The sequence below is a fragment of the Rhinopithecus roxellana genome, chromosome 8 (assembly GCF_007565055.1).
Source record: "Rhinopithecus roxellana isolate Shanxi Qingling chromosome 8, ASM756505v1, whole genome shotgun sequence".
In the NCBI taxonomy this organism is placed as follows: domain Eukaryota; kingdom Metazoa; phylum Chordata; class Mammalia; order Primates; family Cercopithecidae; genus Rhinopithecus; species Rhinopithecus roxellana.
In genome coordinates, this window is record NC_044556.1 from 37,341,526 (window position 1) to 37,359,704 (window position 18,179).

Sequence of the window (18,179 nt, forward strand, 5' to 3'; positions counted from 1 at the left end):
ACTAAATTTTGAGCTATAGAATCGGAGTCTTAAATCTGAAACTGATCTTATAGATCTTCTAGTTATATGTTTTTTTCTAATTTAGTTTTTGAAATAGGGAACAAACTATTTTTTCAAGTGAAATTTTATAAACTCCAGTTAACAAATAAGTTTGGAGCTCTGATTGAAATTGGGAGAGGAGGCTGGGATAAATTGGGAGAGAACGAGGAGAGATATACTTTGTGTTAAATTTTTCTTTAAAGAAAACTGTAAAAAACTTGATTTTTTTTTGTTTTTTTTTTTTTTGTTTTTGTTTTGTTTTTTTGAGATGGAGTCTTTCTCTGTCCCCCAGGTTGGAGTGCACTGGCATGATCTTGGCTCACTGCAAACTCCAGCTCCTGGGTTCAAGCAGTTCTCCTGTCTCAGCCTCCCAAGTAGCTGAGTCTACAGGTGTGCATCACCATGCCCAGCTAATTTTTGTATTAATATTTTTAGTAGAGACGGGATTTCACCACGTTTGCCAGGTTTGCCTCAAACTCCTGACCTCGAGTGATATGCCTGCCTCTGCCTCCCAAAGCGCTGGGATTACAGGCATGAGCCACTGCGCCCAGCCCAAAAACTTGTTTGAATGAGGTTTTTAGCTATGTTAAGCTAGCAGCCTTTATATCCGTTGACTTTAAAAGTATCTATATTTTATGAGTGAATTTATTTCTCTGTAATATGGAATTTACTCAGAGCACTAGTTTATATTTTCATTGTCTTGAGAAATATATGGAAGCTCTTCTAAACTTCATGTTTCTTTTTCTTTAGGAGATTGAACTATCCAATCTCAAAACTGAACTTTTGTCTGTTAAGAAACAACTTGAAATTGAAAGAGAAGAGAAAGTAGGTTTTTTTGGCATTATAGATAAAATGATTGTAAGGTTTAGGGCAATTTTGCATTTTTAGAAATATGTCATGTTATAAAATAATTTGATAAATTTCAGTAACGGGATGAGAAAATAGTTTTTCCCCATAAGCTTTTTTCTAGAAACATTTAGAATATTTCCTAATGTAAATGCAAAATACATGTAAATATAAGTGTACTTTTAAGAAAAGAAACACTTTTAAATATACTGCATTTGAGTAACATTATCTGATATTAAAATGCTTACATATATAAAATATTTATATCTCATATTAAAATGCTTATATAGAATGCTAGATTCCCACTTTTAGTAACCTTAGGAGACGTCACTTCAACGAGATAAACAATTAGTTTCTTCTTTTGATGGTCAGGAATTCAGCCTAGCCAGCTAAGTTAGGAGAGGTCCTCCTAACATATATATTTAGATATGCTTTTTTTGAAGAGATTCATCATGTTTCAGAAAAAAAGGCTATCTCTGTAGTGTTTTACAGTTTGCAAAGTGAATTGATTCACACTATAAATGACAAATACTAATTTTTTTTGCTTTCTATGAGATAGGAACTGTGTTTAGTACCCTACTTACATTTAATTTAATCTTTACAGCAATGTTATATGCAATACTTTACTATTATCTTTATTTTGACAGAGGTTACATTACTTATTCAGGATTACATAGTAAGAGAGCAGAATGACTAGATTTCAAACCTAGGTCTATTTTTGCATGTCTTCCAACCTTTTCTCTTAATCACTCTGCAACAACTTAGATAACATACACTTTCAATTTCAAGCCTCTAAGAATTTGTTTACTTTGTTTTCTGCATTTAATTCCTTTCATCCTTTTCTATCTCGGAAAATCTCACACATCTTTCATCTTATAGTTGTAAGCTTACTATATTCGTATGTATTCTCAAAGCACTGTTTTTAATGTTAGAATGGTTATTTCACTTTGTGCCCCCTATTATATTGCAAGCTCTGCAAGGGCTAATTATGCCTTATTTATCTTTGTTTTCCCTTTATCTGTGTACAGGGCTTTGAAATTTTTATATTTTCAATTATAGGACTAACAAAATGGCTTTCCCTTCATCTGCAATAATAAGATTCATGCTTACCTTTATCCTACTGTTTCAGTAGAAGAGGAATTCTTCTGTGGCTTAACTCTCGATGCTATTAAACCCTCAGCAATCTTTACTTTTTACTCTAGTCAGTAAACATAAATAAGAATTATATTACTGTAGCTTGTATCTCAAGTTCTTTGGCTCTCACATAAGTAGAAATTAACGCCAGGCCAAAGAGACATTTTTCTCAGGGAAGGTTTAATAGGCTTGTGGCTCAGTCAAAGCAAGGGAGCAGTTTACGGCAAAGGTATCTCAGTGCTATCTCCCTGAACCTCAACTCTTGTCATTTTAGAAGCTGAGGCAGAAAATGAAATAATGTACAAGCATGTTTAGGCGAAATTTTCTTTGTGTTTGCACAATGGGGTATCATGCTCTGACATACATTGCATGATCAGAAAATGATGGATAAGCCCTGCCTTTGTTGGAGATGTTAGTATTAAAATGATATTATAATGAGGAAAAAATCAGTGAAAGGTCAGTGTAGGAGCCTGTCTTGTCTTCAGCAGACTGGATCTGGTCCAGTTCTTATCGGGAATGCCAGAGCCTCACTCAACTTGAAAGATGGTCAGGTTCTTATCAGGAATACTAGTTTCTCACTTTTAGTAACCTTGGGAGACATCACTTCAAGGAGATAAACAATTAGTTTCTTCTTTTGATAGTTAGGAATTCAGCCCAGTCAGCTAAGTTAGGAGAGGTCTTCCTTCTGCTCTGTGACTTGGGTCAGCTTATTAAGGGAGACAGAAAGGTAGGGGAGAGAATATGCCTTGATATGTGAGGCCCATGGGGTCTTGATTACCATGTCTGTGGTCTACCAGGGCTGAATCCCTTCCCTATACTGTCTCATTTCTATCATCTTAAAAAAACTTAAACCATTAAACTGCTTAAGCTGCTATACTATCTCTGTTCTTTTCTTAAGTAGCAGTCTATTTTTTCAGTTATTATCTCCTCACCTATTACAATTTAGCTATTGGCCTAACTGCTTTCTTGACTTGGGTCACACTGAACTCCTTATTAACAAACTTAAGGGCTTCTTTTTTATTTGCATATCAAAAATAATTTAGGACCTCCATTTACATCGTGTTGTTTTTCTTTCTGATCATTTATCTATGAAAAAATACATAAACACACACACGTACACATGCACACACACAAATATGCCTGTACATAGATATATATAAAAAACTTGGGCTTGTAATAGATTGTTTTATTCAAAATGTATGCTGCCCTTTTTTATTAGGGTCCCTCCCAAAGGAAGAATTATATATTTCCACCTTGCTGACTTCAGATTTGGCCAAATGTTTTGTTTTGCCCAATGGAATATGAGCAAAAGTGGCATTTCTGAGAGGATGTTTTAAGAGACACCACATGGTCTTCCCAGCCTCTCTTTTCCTTTGGCCTTGAGACTGGCATAGAAGTTGCTTCTTCAGCCTAGATTCCTGGAGATGACAAGGAGTAGGGTAGAAACCAGTCTATAATTGACATGTAATGTGATTGAGAAATAAACTTCTCTTGTAATCCACTAAGATCTGGGGTTGTTACTACAGTATAATTTAGTCTAAACTCATTGATATCAGGATTTATTGTACACAAATTTATATTGTTTAATAAAAACACATTATGTTTATATTTCATAAAATATGAATGCAGAAAACCACAAAAAGGGTAAGAATAGCCTACAAACCCATGTCTCAGAGTTTACTGTTTTTCCATCTGCTTTCCAACTTTCCATATACTCAGATTGGACTAATAGTTATAGAGATAATACCTTTAGGTGTTCTTCTTCTATTTAAAAAGTGTCCACTTTTATTGCATTGTCTATACTATTGTTACTTTTTGGAAATTTCTTTGGTGTTTTTTCTAATGCTGTAAAATATATTAAGTATTTATGAATGTACATGAGGACATAAAATGAAGGTATAGTTATAATCTATAGACTATCTAGCTAATGATGAATGCTAATTATACCTACATATATACATTATCATGTTAAATTACACTTTTTTTTTTTTTTTTTTTTTTTTTTTGAGACAGAGTCTCGCTCTGTCGCCCAGGCTGGAGTGCAGTGGCGTGATCTCAGCTCACTGCAAGCTCTGCCTCCCGGGTTCATGCCATTCTCCTGCCTCAGCCTCCCGAGTAGCTGGGACCACAGGCACCCGCCATCATGCCTGGTTAATTTTTTGTCTTTTCAGTAGAGATGGAGTTTCACTGTGTTAGCCGGGATGGTCTTGATCTTCTGACCTCATGATCCACCTGCCTTGGCCTCCCAAAGTGCTGGGATTACAGGCGTAAGCCATCACGCCTAGCCTAAATTACACTTTTATACACATTTTAAGAATGTAAGTAATACATACAAATGTAAAGGAAAATGTTGATGGAATTCTAGAGCTTACATCCCAGAATAACTTTTATCTATTTTGGGCGTGTATCACTTCATATGGCTCCTTTATGAAAAAACAAAAACAAAAAGAACCATGGTCAGATACACTTACACATACCAAGAAAGATAAAGAAAGAATACCTTTGAAAAAAATGCCATATTAGTTACTTTAAACTTTAATGTACATATTATATTTGAATTTATCAGAAAAATAATTTGAAATTGGAATTGCAGAATTATTAAACTTAAGATAGATATTTCTTTACAAAACATTTAATAGTTCTTGAAAGAGCTTAGATTCTAAGGTGAAGAAAACAGACTGAAAAGCATTTTGAAGAGGGAGGAAAGTTGTAGGTACCAGTGTAGTTTCTTTTAATTAAGCTTTTTATTTTGAGATAATTGTAGATTCACATGCAGTTGTAAGAAATAATATAGAGAGATCCCATGTATCCTTTATTAAGTTTCCCCCCATGGTCACATCTTGCAAATTGTAGGATAATATCACAATCAGGATTTTGACATTGACACAATTAAGGTACAGAACAGTTCCGTCTCCATAAAGATTCCTCATGTTGCCCTTTTATAGCCACATCCACCTCCCTCCCCCACCCCGGCAATCATTAACATGTTCTCCATTTCTATAATTTTGCCATTTCAAGAATGTTATATAGATGGATTCATATACTATGTAACCTTTTGTGACTGGCTTTGTTCCTTGGAGATTTATCCAAGTTGTTAGTCCAACCTGAGTATGTAGAAAGTTGGAAAGCAGATAGAAAAATGTAAATAATTTTTTTAGTTTTTATTGCCAAGTAGTATTCTGTGGTATGGATGTTCCGCAGTTTAAGAGTTTGCCCAGTCAAGGGTACCTAGTTGTTTCTAGTTTTGAGCTATTATAAATAAAGCTGTTATGAGCACCTGTGTACAGGTTTTGGTGTGAACCTGCTTTCATTTTTCTGAAACAACTAATGGTATGGCAGTTGCATATTAGTTTCATAAGCAACTGCCAAACTATTTTCCAAAGTGCTGGTACCATTTTACATTACCGTAAGCAATGTATAAATGATCCAGTTTCTCTGCATCCTTACCAGCAGCAACTTGCTATTTTTATTTTAGTTATTTTTATAGATTTGTAGTCATAATTCATTGTGGTTCTAATTTGCATTTTTCTGCTGTTGAACAGTGTATTAGTGTATTCTCATGCTGCTAATAAAGACATACCTGAGACTGGGTAATTTATAAAGAAAAGAGGTTTAATTGACTCATAGTTCCCCAGGGCTGGGAAGGCCTTAGGAAACTTACAATTACGGTGAAAGGGGAAGCAAACACATCCTTCATATGGCAGCAGGAAGGAGAATGAGTGCCAAGCAAAGGGGTGAAAGCCCCTTATAAAACCATCAGATCTTGTGATAACTCACTATCATGAGAACAGCAGCATGGAGTTAACCAACCTCATGATTCAATTACCTCCCACTTGGTACCCTCCCACTGGGTACCCTCCCACAACATGTGGGGATAATGGGAACTACAATTCAAGATGAGATTTGTATCTGTGTTTTTATTTTTAACTAAATTTCTAATTAGACTTGTTTTTACCTGTTGAATTTTGAGAATTCTTTATACAATGTAATTATTAGTCCTCTGTCGGAGGACTTAGTCCGTTTGTGTTGCTATAACAGAATACTTGAGACTGGGTAATTTATAAAGAACAGAAATGTATTTTTCTCAGAGTTCTGGAAAATGGGAAGTTCAAGATCAAGGTGCCAGCATCTGGTGAGGGTCTTTTTGTGGCATCCTCCAGAGGGAGAAATGCCCTGTCTTCATATGATGGAAGGCAAAAAGGCAAAGAATAAAAAGAGGGTCAAACAACGCCTTTTTATGATGGGATTCCTGCCACCCATAAGGGCAGAGCCTTCATGGCCCTGTCACCTTCCAAATGTCCTACCTCCTAACACTGCCACAATGACGACCAAATTTCAACATGAGTTTTGGAGGTTACAAACATTCAAACCGTAGCATCAGATATGTGGTTTGCCAGTGTATGCTCCCAGTCTATAGCTTGCCTTTTTATTCCAGCAGTTTTTTTTGCAGAACAAAAGTTTTTAATCTTGATAAATTTTAATTTTTCAGTTTTTCCTTTTACGGATTGTACTTTTGATCCCAAGTCTAAGAACTCTTTGCCTAGCCCTAGATCCCAAAGACTTTGTCCTGTGTCTTTTTGTAAAAACTTTAGAATTTTATTTTTTATACTTTATGTCTTTGATCCATTTTGAGTTAATTGTTACATAAAGCATGACGTTCAGTTTTTTGCCTATGGATCTCAGATTGCTCTATCACCAGCTGTTGAAAAGACTACTTTATCTCCATTGAATTACTTTCAAACTTTTGTCAAAAACTAGTTAGGCATGTTCTTATGGATCTATTTCTATGGTCTTTATTCTGTTCCACTAATCTATGTGTCTCTTCACCAATATCATTGTCATGATTATAGTAAGCCTTAATATCAAGTAAAATGATTCTCCTTCTTTATTTTTCTCTGTCAAGATTGTTTTAGATGTTTTAGTACCTGTTACTTTCCATATATTTTAGAATAAATTTGTTTATTTTTACAAAAAACCTTGCTGGGATTTTGATAGAAATTTTTTTTTAAAATTTATTTATTTATTTATTTTTATTATACTTCAAGTTCTAGGGTACATGTGCATAACGTGCAGGTTTGTTACATATGTATACTTGTGCCATGTTGGTGTGCTGCACCCATCAACTCGTCAGCACCCATCAATTCATCATTTATATCATGTATAACTCCCCAATGCAATCCCTCCCCCCTCCCCCCTCCCCATGATAGGCCCCAGTGTGTGATGTTCCCCTTCCCGAGTCCAAGTGATCTCATTGTTCAGTTCCCACCTATGAGTGAGAAGATGCGGTGTTTGGTTTTCTCTTCTTGTGATAGTTTGCTAAGAATGATGGTTTCCAGCTGCATCCATGTCCCTACAAAGGACGCAAACTCATCCTTTTTTATGGCTGCATAGTATTCCATGGTGTATATGTGCCACATTTTCTTAATCCAGTCTGTCACAGATGGACATTTGGGTTGATTCCAAGTCTTTGCTACTGTGAATAGTGCCGCAATAAACATACGTGTGCATGTGTCTTTGTAGTAGAATAATTTATAATCCTTTGGGTATATACCCAGTAGTGGGATGGCTGGGTCATATGGTACATCTAGTTCTAGATCCTTGAGGAATTGCCATACTGTTTTCCATAATGGTTGAACTAGTTTACAATCCCACCAACAGTGTAAAAGTGTTCCTATTTCTCCACATCCTCTCCAACACCTGTTGTTTCCTGATTTTTTAATGATTGCCATTCTAACTGGTGTGAGATGGTATCTCATTGTGGTTTTGATTTGCATTTCTCTGATGGCGAGTGATGATGAGCATTTTTTCATGTATCTGTTGGCTGTATGAATGCCTTCTTTTGAGAAATGTTTGTTCATATCCTTTGCCCACTTTTTGATGGGGTTGTTTGTTTTTTTCTTGTATATTTGTTTGAGTTCTTTGTAGATTCTGGATATTAGCCCTTTGTCAGATGAGTAGATTGCAAAAATTTTCTCCCATTCTGTAGGTTGCCTGTTCACTCTGATGGTAGTTTCTTTTGCTGTGCAGAAGCTCTTTAGTTTAATTAGATCCCATTTGTCAATTTTGGCTTTTGCTGCCATTGCTTTTGGTGTTTTAGACATGAAGTCCTTGCCCATGCCTATGTCCTGAATGGTACTACCTAGATTTTCTTCTAGGGTTTTTATGGTATTAGGTCTAACATTTAAGTCTCTAATCCATCTTGAATTAATCTTCGTATAAGGAGTAAGGAAAGGATCCAGTTTCAGCTTTCTACTTATGGCTAGCCAATTTTCCCAGCACCATTTATTAAATAGGGAATCCTTTCCCCATTTCTTGTTTCTCTCAGGTTTGTCAAAGATCAGATGGCTGTAGATGTGTGGTATTATTTCTGAGGACTCTGTTCTGTTCCATTGGTCTATATCTCTGTTTTGGTACCAGTACCATGCTGTTTTGGTTACTGTAGCCTTGTAGTATAGTTTGAAGTCAGGTAGCGTGACGCCTCCAGCTTTGTCCTTTTGACTTAGGATTGTCTTGGCAATGCTGGCTCTTTTTTGGTTCCATATGAACTTTAAAGCAGTTTTTTCCAATTCTGTGAAGAAACTCATCGGTAGCTTGATGGGGATGGCATTGAATCTATAAATAACCTTGGGCAGTATGGCCATTTTCACGATATTGATTCTTCCTATCCATGAGCATGGTATGTTCTTCCGTTTGTTTGTGTCCTCTTTTATTTCACTGAGCAGTGGTTTGTAGTTCTCCTTGAAGAGGTCCTTTACATCCCTTGTAAGTTGGATTCCTAGGTATTTTATTCTCTTTGAAGCAATTGTGAATGGAAGTTCATTCCTGATTTGGCTCTCTGCTTGTCTGTTACTGGTGTATAAGAATGCTTGTGATTTTTGCACATTAATTTTGTATCCTGAGAGTTTGCTGAAGTTGCTTATCAGCTTAAGGAGATTCTGGGCTGAGACAATGGGGTTTTCTAAATATACAATCATGTCATCTGCAAACAGGGACAATTTGACTTCTTCTTTTCCTAACTGAATACCCTTGATTTCTTTCTCTTGCCTGATTGCTCTAGCCAGAACTTCCAACACTATGTTGAATAGGAGTGGTGAGAGAGGGCATCCCTGTCTTGTGCCAGTTTCAAAGGGAATTTTTCCAGTTTTTGCCAATTCAGTATGATATTAGCTGTGGGTTTGTCATAAATAACTCTTATTATTTTGAGGTACGTTCCATCAATACCGAATTTATTGAGCGTTTTTAGCATGAAGGGCTGTTGAATTTTGTCAAAAGCCTTTTCTGCATCTATTGAGATAATCATGTGGTTCTTGTCTTTCGTTCTGTTTATATGCTGGATTACGTTTATTGATTTGCGAATGTTGAACCAGCCTTGCATCCCAGGGATGAAGCCCACTTGATCATGGTGGATAAGCTTTTTGATGTGCTGCTGAATCCGGTTTGCCAGTATTTTATTGAGGATTTTTGCATTGATGTTCATCAGGGATATTGGTCTAAAATTCTCTTTTTTTGTTGTGTCTCTGCCAGGCTTTGGTATCAGGATGATGTTGGCCTCATAAAATGAGTTAGGGGGGATTCCCTCTTTTTCTATTGATTGGAATAGTTTCAGAAGGAATGGTACCAGCTCCTCCTTGTACCTCTGGTAGAATTCAGCTGTGAATCCATCTGGTCCTGGACTTTTTTTGGTAGGTAGGCTATTGATTGTTGCCTCAATTTCAGAGCCTGCTATTGGTGTATTCAGGGATTCAACTTCTTCCTGGTTTAGTCTTGGGAGAGTGTAAGTGTCCAGGAAATTATCCATTTCTTCTAGATTTTCTAGTTGATTTGCGTAGAGGTGTTTATAGTATTCTCTGATGGTAGTTTGTATTTCTGTGGGGTCGGTGGTGATATCCCCTTTATCATTTTTTATTGCGTCTATTTGATTCCTCTCTCTTTTCTTCTTTATTAGTCTTGCTAGCAGTCTGTCAATTTTGTTGATCTTTTCAAAAAACCAACTCCTGGATTCATTGATTTTTTGGAGGGTTTTTTGTGTCTCTATCTCCTTCAGTTCGGCTCTGATCTTAGTTATTTCTTGCCTTCTGCTAGCTTTTGAATGTGTTTGCTCTTGCCTCTCTAGTTCTTTTAATTGTGATGTTAGAGTGTCAATTTTAGATCTTTCCTGCTTTCTCTTGTGGGCATTTAGTGCTATAAATTTCCCTCTACACACTGCTTTAAATGTGTCCCAGAGATTCTGGTATGTTGTATCTTTGTTCTCATTGGTTTCAAAGAACATCTTTATTTCTGCCTTCATTTCGTTATGTACCCAGTAGTCATTCAGGAGCAGGTTGTTCAGTTTCCATGTAGTTGAGTGGTTTTGATTGAGTTTCTTAGTCCTGAGTCCTAGTTTGATTGCACTGTGGTCTGAGAGACAGTTTGTTATAATTTCTGTTCTTTTACATTTGCTGAGGAGTGCTTGACTTCCAATTATGTGGTCAATTTTGGAATAAGTGCAATGTGGTGCTGAGAAGAATGTATATTCTGTTGATTTGGGGTGGAGAGCTCTATAGATGTCTGTTAGGTCTGCTTGGTGCAGAGATGAGTTCAATTCCTGGATATCCTTGTTAACTTTCTGTCTCGTTGATCTGTCTAATGTTGACAGTGGAGTGTTGAAGTCTCCCATTATTATTGTATGGGAGTCTAAGTCTCTTTGTAAGTCTCTAAGGACTTGCTTTATGAATCTGGGTGCTCCTGTATTGGGTGCATATATATTTAGGATAGTTAGATCTTCCTGTTGAATTGATCCCTTTACCATTATGTAATGGCCTTCTTTGTCTCTTTTGATCTTTGATGGTTTAAAGTCTGTTTTATCAGAGACTAGGATTGCAATCCCTGCTTTTTTTTGTTCTCCATTTGCTTGGTAGATCTTCCTCCATCCCTTTATTTTGAGCCCATGTATGTCTCTGCATGTGAGATGGGTCTCCTGAATACAGCAGACTGATGGGTCTTGACTCTTTATCCAGTTTGCCAGTCTGTGTCTTTTAATTGGAGCATTTAGTCCATTAACATTTAAGGTTAATATTGTTATGTGTGAACTTGATCCTGCCATTATGATATTAACTGGTTATTTTGCTCGTTAGTTGATGTAGTTTCTTCCTAGCCTCGATGGTCTTTACATTTTGGCATGTTTTTGCAATGGCTGGTACCGGTTGTTCCTTTCCATGTTTAGGGCTTCCTTCAGGGTCTCTTGTAAGGCAGGCCTGGTGGTGACAAAATCTCTAAGCATTTGCTTATCTGTAAAGGATTTTATTTCTCCTTCACTTATGAAACTTAGTTTGGCTGGATATGAAATTCTGGGTTGAAAATTCTTTTCTTTAAGAACGTTGAATATTGGCCCCCACTCTCTTCTGGCTTGTAGAGTTTCTGCCGAGAGATCTGCTGTTAGTCAGATGGGCTTCCCTTTGTGGGTAACCCGACCTTTCTCTCTGGCTGCCCTTAAGATTTTTTCCTTCATTTCAACTTTGGTGAATCTGGCAATTATGTGTCTTGGAGTTGCTCTTCTGGAGGAGTATCTTTGTGGCGTTCTCTGTATTTCCTGAATTTGAATGTTGGCCTGCCCTACTAGGTTGGGGAAGTTCTCCTGGATGATATCCTGAAGAGTGTTTTCCAACTTGGTTCCATTTTCCCCCTCACTTTCAGGCACCCCGATCAGACGTAGATTAGAAAATTTATTAAACCTATAGATCACAGTTTGAGGAAAATTGACATCTTTGTTGAGTTTTCAAATCTATAGTGTGGTATTTTTCTCCATTTGTTACATATTTGATTTCTTTCATAAGCATTTCACAATTTTCATTATATAGCCTCTGAACCTGTTTTGTTAAATGTATATCTATTTCATTTCCTTTCATGCAATTGAAAAAAGTAGAAATTTATTCTTTTTATTAATTTTTAATTGATAAATAGTAATTGTGTGCATTTATGAGGTGCAATGTGACATGTTGATATACGTACATGTACATTATAGAAGATTCAGTCAAGCTAATTAACATGTCTATGACCTTACCAGCTTATCATTTTTTGTGGTGAGAACTTTAAAAATTTTTTAACAGTTTTGAAATACACAATATGTTATTATTAGTGGTGGTCATCATGCAGTGCAATAGATTGTGTTTTTAATTTTGTTTCCTATATGCTCATCATTAGTGTGTAGAAACATGGTTGATTTTTGTGTTTATTTTGTATCCTGTGCCCATGCTAAACCTATTTATTAGCTCTATAATGCTTGTTTTTATTCTTTGTGATTTTCTGTGCAGACATTTGTCATCTGCAGGATGACTAGAAAGGATAAAACACTAATATTAATAAATACAATAATAATTATTATATTTTATTTTATCCTTTCCATACAGTGTGCTTTTTATTTATTTTTATTTATTTATTTATTTATTTTTGAGACGGCGTCTTGCTGTGTCACCAGGCTGGAGTGCAGTGGCGTGATCTCAGCTCACTGCAACCTCCACCATCCGGGTTCAAGAGATTCTCCTGCCTCAGCCTCCCGAGTAACTGGGACTACAGGCACATGCCACCACACGCAGCTAATTTTTGTCTTTGTAGTAGAGACAGGGTTTCACCATGTTGTCCAGGTTGGTTTCGATCTCTTGACCTCGTGATCCACCTGCCTCGGGCTCCCAAAGTGCTAGCATTACAGGCATGAGTCACCATGCCTGGCCTTTATTTCTTTTTCTTGACTTATTGCAGTGAGTGACTAGAACTTCCAGCACCATGTGGTAGACATTATAATAAGTGGTGAGAGCATACATGCTTGCAGTATTGATAAATGTAGGGAGAAAAGCATTCAATTTTTGAATCAAGTATGATGTTAGCTATATATTTTTTTCTAGATTTAAAAAATCAAGTTGATGTAATCTCCTTGTACTAATTTAATTAGAGTTTTTAAAAATCATGAATTGGTACTGGATTTTATCAGATGCTTTTTCTGCATTGATTGATATTATCATATGATTTTTCTTTTTAGCTTGTTGATATGGTAAATTACCTTGGTTGATTTTTGAATGCTATTCCCTAGAATAAATCCCATTTGGTGTATGACATATACATATGGAGAATATGTTTCATTTACCTTTTGTATTTTTTGTTTCAATTTCATTTAGCTATGCTCTGGTCTTTGTGATTTCTTTTGTTCTGCTGAATTTGTGTTTGGTTTATTCTTGTTCCTCTGGTTCCTTGAGGTGTGTCCTTAGATTGTCTCTTTGTGCTCTTTCAGACTTTTTGATGTAGGCGTTTAATGCTATGAACTTTCCTCTTAGTACTGCTTTTGCTGTGTCTCAGAGGCATTGATAGGCTGTGTCACTATTATTGTTTGGTTCAAAGAATTTTAAAATTTCCATCTTGATTTCATCGTTGACCCAAAGATCATTCAGGAGTAGATTATTTAATTTCCATGTATTTGCCTGGTTTTGAGAGTTTCTTCTGGAGTTGATTTCCAATTTTATTCCACTGTGGTCTGAGAGAGTACTTGATATAATTTCAATGTTCTTAAATTCATTGAGACTTGTTTTGTGGCCTTTCATATGGTCTGTCTTGGAGAATGTTCCATGTGGTGATGAATAGAATGTATATTCTGCAGTTGTTAGGTAGAATGTTCTGTAAATAGCTGTTAAGTGCATCTGTTCCAGGGTATAGTTTAAGTCCATTTTTTCTTAAATGATTTTCTGTCTGTTGATTTTCTGTCTTGATGACTTGTCTAGTGCTGCCAGTAAAGTATTGAAGTCCCCCACTATTATTTGTGTTGCTATCTAATTTTTTTTTTTTTTTTTTTGAGACTGTGTCTCACCCTTTTGCCCAGGCTGGAGTGCAGTGGCACGATTTCGCCTCACTGAAACCTTTGCCTCCCAGGTTTAAGCAATTCTTCTGCATCAGCCTCCCGAGTAGAGTAGCTGAGATTACAGGCACCTGGCACAATGCCCAGCTAATTTTTGTATTTTTTTAGTAGAGAGAGGGTTTTGCCATGTTGGCCAGGCTGGTCTCGAACTCCTGACCTCAGGTGATCCGGCCTGCCTCAGCCTCCCAAAGTGCTGAGATTACTGGTGTGATCCACCACGCCCAGCCTATCTCATTTTTAAGGTCTGGTAGTCATTGTTTTATAAATTTGGGAGCTCCAGTGTTAGGTGCATATATTTTTAGGTCTGTGATATTTTCCTGTTAAACAAGTCCTTTTATCATTATGTAATGTCTCTTTTTGTCTTTTTAAACTGTTGTTGCTTTAAAGTCTTTTGTCTGATATAAGAATAACTACTCTTGCCTGCTTTTGGTGTCCATTTGCATGGAATATCTTTTTCCACCCCTTTACTTTAAGTTTATGTGAGTCCTTATGTGTTAGGTGAGTCTGTTAAAGACAGCAGATACTTGGTTGGTGAATTCTTATACATTCTGCTATTCTGTATCTTTTAAGTGGAGCATTTAGGCCATTTACATTCAACATTAGTATTGAGATGTGAGGTACTCTTCCATTCATTGTGCTATTTGTTGCCTGAATCCTTGATTTTTTTTCATTATGTTATTGTTTTATAGGCCTTGTGAGATTTATACTTTAAGGAAGTTCTATTTTGGTGTATTTTTAGGTTTTGTTTCAAGATGTAGAGCTCTTTTTAGCAGTTATTGTAGTGCTAGGTTGGTAGTGGTGAATTCTCTCAGCATTTGTTTGTCTGAAGAAGACTATCTTTTCTTCATTTTTGAAGCTTAGTTACACTGGATACAAAATTATTGGCTGATAATTATTTTGTTTAAGGAGTCTAAAGATAAGACCCCAGTCCCTACTAGCTTGTAAGGTTTCTGCTGAGAAGTCTGCTATTAATCCGATCGGTTTTCCTTTATTGGTTAGCTTGATGCTTTTGCCTCAAAGCTCTTTAGATCCTTTCCTTCATCTCAACTTTAGATAATTTGATGACTATGTGCCTAGATTATGATCTTTTGCAATGAATTTCCTGGGTATTCTTCGAACCTCTTGTATTTGGATGCCTAGATCTCTAGCAAGGTCAGGGAAGTTTTCCTTGATTCTTCTCTCAAATAAATTTTCCAAAGTCTTAGATTTCTGTTCTTCCTCAGGAACACCAATTTTTCTTAGGTTTGTTTGTTTAACATAATCCCAAGCTTCTTGGAGGCTTTGTTCATTTTTTAAAAGTATTTTTTCTTTTTTGTTTCTTTTTTATTATACTTTAAGTTCTGGGATACATGTGCAGAATGTGCAGGTTTGTTACATAGGTATACATGTGCCATGGTGGTTTGCTGCACCCATCAACCCGTCATCTACATTAGGTATTTCTCCTAATGCTATCCCTCCCCTTGCCCCCCACCCCCTGACAGACCCCAGTATGTGATGTTCCCCTCCCTGTGCGCATATGTTTTCATTGTTCAGCTTCCACTTACGAGTGAGAACATGTGGTGTTTGGTTTTCTGTTTCTGTGTTAGTTTGCTGAGAATGATGGTTTCCAACTTCATCCATGTCCCTGCAAAGGATATGAACTCATTCTTTTTTATGGCTGCATAGTATTCCATGGTATATATGTGCCACATTTTCTTTATCCAGACTATCATTGATGGGCATTTGGGTTGGTTCCAAGTCTTTGCTATTGTTAATAGTGCTGCAATAAACATATGTGTGCATGTGTCTTTATAATAGAATGATTTATAATCCTTTGGGTATATACCCAGTAATGGGTTTGCTGGGTCAAATGGTATTTCTGGTTCTAGATCCTTGAGGAATCACCACACTGTCTTCCACAATGGTTGAACTAATTTACACTCCCCAGCAGTGTAAAAGCATTCCTATTTCTCCACATCCTCTCCAGCATCTGTTGTTTCCTGACTTTTTAATGATTGTCATTCTAACTCATGTGAGATGGTATCTCCTTGTGGTTTTGATTTGCATTTCTCTAATGATCAGTGATGATTAGCTTTTTTTTCATGTTTGTTGGCTGCATAAATGTCTTCTTTTGAGAAGTGTCTGTTCATATTCTTTGCCCACTTTTTGATGGGGTTGTTTTTTTCTTGTAAATTTGTTTAAGTTCCTGTAGATTCTGGATACTAGCCCTTTGTCAGATGGATAGATTGCAAAAATTTTCTCCCATTCTGTAGGTTGCCTGTTCACTCTGATGATAGTTTCTTTTGCAGTGCAGAAGCTCTTTCATTTAATTAGATCCCATTTGTCTATTTTGGCTTTTGTTGCAATTGTTTTTGGTGTTTTAGTTATGAAGTCTTTGCTCATGCCTATATCCTGAATGGTATTGTCTAGGTTTTCTTCTAGGGTTTTTAATGGGTTTAGGTCTTAAGTTTAAGTCTTTAATCCATCTTGAGTTAATTTTTTTATAAGGTGTAAGGAAGGGGCCCGGTTTCAGTTTTCTGCATATGGCTAGCCGGTTTTCCCAACACCATTTATTAAACAGGGAATCCTTTCTCCATTTCTTGTTTTTGTCAGGTTTGTTAAAGATCAGATGGTTGCAGATGTGTGACATTATTCCTGAGGCCTCTGTTCTGTTCCATAGGTCTATATATCTGTTTTGTTACCAGTACCATGCTGTTTTGGTTACTGTAGCCTTGTAGTATAGTTTGGAGTCAGGTAGCGTGATGCCTCCCGCATTGTTCTTTTTGCTTAGGATTGTCTTGGCTATATGGGCTCTTTTTTAGTTCTATATGAAATTTAAATTAGTTTTTTCTAATATGGTGAAGAAAGTCAATGGTAGCTTGATATGGGGACAGCATTGAATCTGTAAATTACTTTGGGCAATATGGCCATTTTCATGATATTGATTCTTCCTATCCATGAGCATGGAATGTTTTTCCATTTGTTTGTGTCCTCTCTTATTTCCTTGAGCAGTGGTTTGTAGTTTTCCTTGAAGAGGTCCTTCACATCCTAGTAAGTTGTATTCCTAGGTATTTTATTCTCTTTGTAGCAATTATGAATGGGAGTTCACTTATGATTTGGCTCTCTGTTTGTCTGTTATTGGTGTATAGGAATGCTTGTGATTTTTGCACATTGATTTTGCATCCTGAGACTTTGCTGAAGTTGCTTATCAGCTTAAGGAGTTTTTGGGCTGAGATGATAGGGGTTTCTAAATATACCATCATGTCATCTGCAAACAGAGACAATTTGACTTCCTCTCTTCCTATTTGAATGACCTTTATTTGTTTCTCTTTCCTGATTGCCCTGGCCAGAACTTCCCATACTATGTTGAATAGGAGTGGTAAGAGAGGGCATCCTTGTCTTGTGCTGGTTTTCAAAGGGAATGCTTCCAGGTTTGGCCCATTCAGTATGATATTGGCTATGGGTTTGTCCTAATCAGCTCTTATTATTTTAAGATATGTTCCATCACTACCTAGTTTATTGACTGTTTTTAGCATGAAGGGGTGTTGAATTTTATCAAAGGCCTTTTCTGCATTTATTGAGATAATCATGTGGTTTTTACATGGTTCTGTTTATGTGATGAATTATGTTTATTGATTTGCATATGTTGAACCAGCCTTACCACCCAGGGATGAAGCCAACTTCATTGTGGTGGATAAGCTTTTTGATGTGCTGCTGGATTCGGTTTGTCAGTATTTTATTGAGGATTATCACATTGATGTTCATCAGGGATATTGGCCTGAAATTTTCTGTTTTTGTTGTGTCTCTGCCAGGTTTGGTATCAAGATGATGCTGGCCTCATAAACTGAGTTAGGGAGGAGTCTCTCTTTCTCTGTTTGGCATAGTTTCAGAAGGAATGATACTGGCTCCTCTTTGTACCTCTGGTAGAATTCGACTGTGAATCCATCTGGTCCTGGGCTTTTTTTTGGTTCATAGGCTATTAATTACTGCCTCAATTTCAGAACTTGTTATTGGTCTATTCAGGGATTTGACTTCTTCCTTGTTTAGTCTTGGGAGGGTGTATGTGTCCAGGAATTTATCCATTTCTTCTAGATTTTCTAGTTTATTTGTGTAGAAGTGTTTATAGTATTCTCTGATGGTAGTTTGTATTTCTGTGGGATCAGTGGTGATATCCCTTTTATCATTTTTTATTGTGTCTATTTGATTCTTCTCTCTTTTCTTCTTTATTAGTCTGGCTAGCAGTCTATCTATTTTGTTAATCTTTTCAAAAGGCCAGGTCCTGCATTCATTGATTTTTTTGAAG

The 18,179-nt window shown here is 36.5% G+C and overlaps 1 protein-coding gene across 4 annotated transcripts in view; it reads left to right on the forward strand.

The window, feature by feature from the left end:
- Window positions 1-18,179, forward strand: part of SYCP1 (synaptonemal complex protein 1) — a 125,454-nt gene that overhangs the window by 76,882 nt on the left and 30,393 nt on the right. For 3 of the 4 annotated variants that reach the window (XR_748928.2, XM_010371950.1, XM_010371949.2), the window contains exon 27: window positions 790-864. The exons of the other annotated variant lie outside the window; for it this stretch is intronic. Coding sequence is in view for 2 of the 3 variants with exons in the window: in XM_010371950.1 (XP_010370252.1) it covers window positions 790-864 (75 nt within the window). In the remaining variant the exon portion in view is untranslated. The remainder of the gene's footprint in view (window positions 1-789; window positions 865-18,179) is intronic. 4 annotated transcript variants of the gene reach the window in all.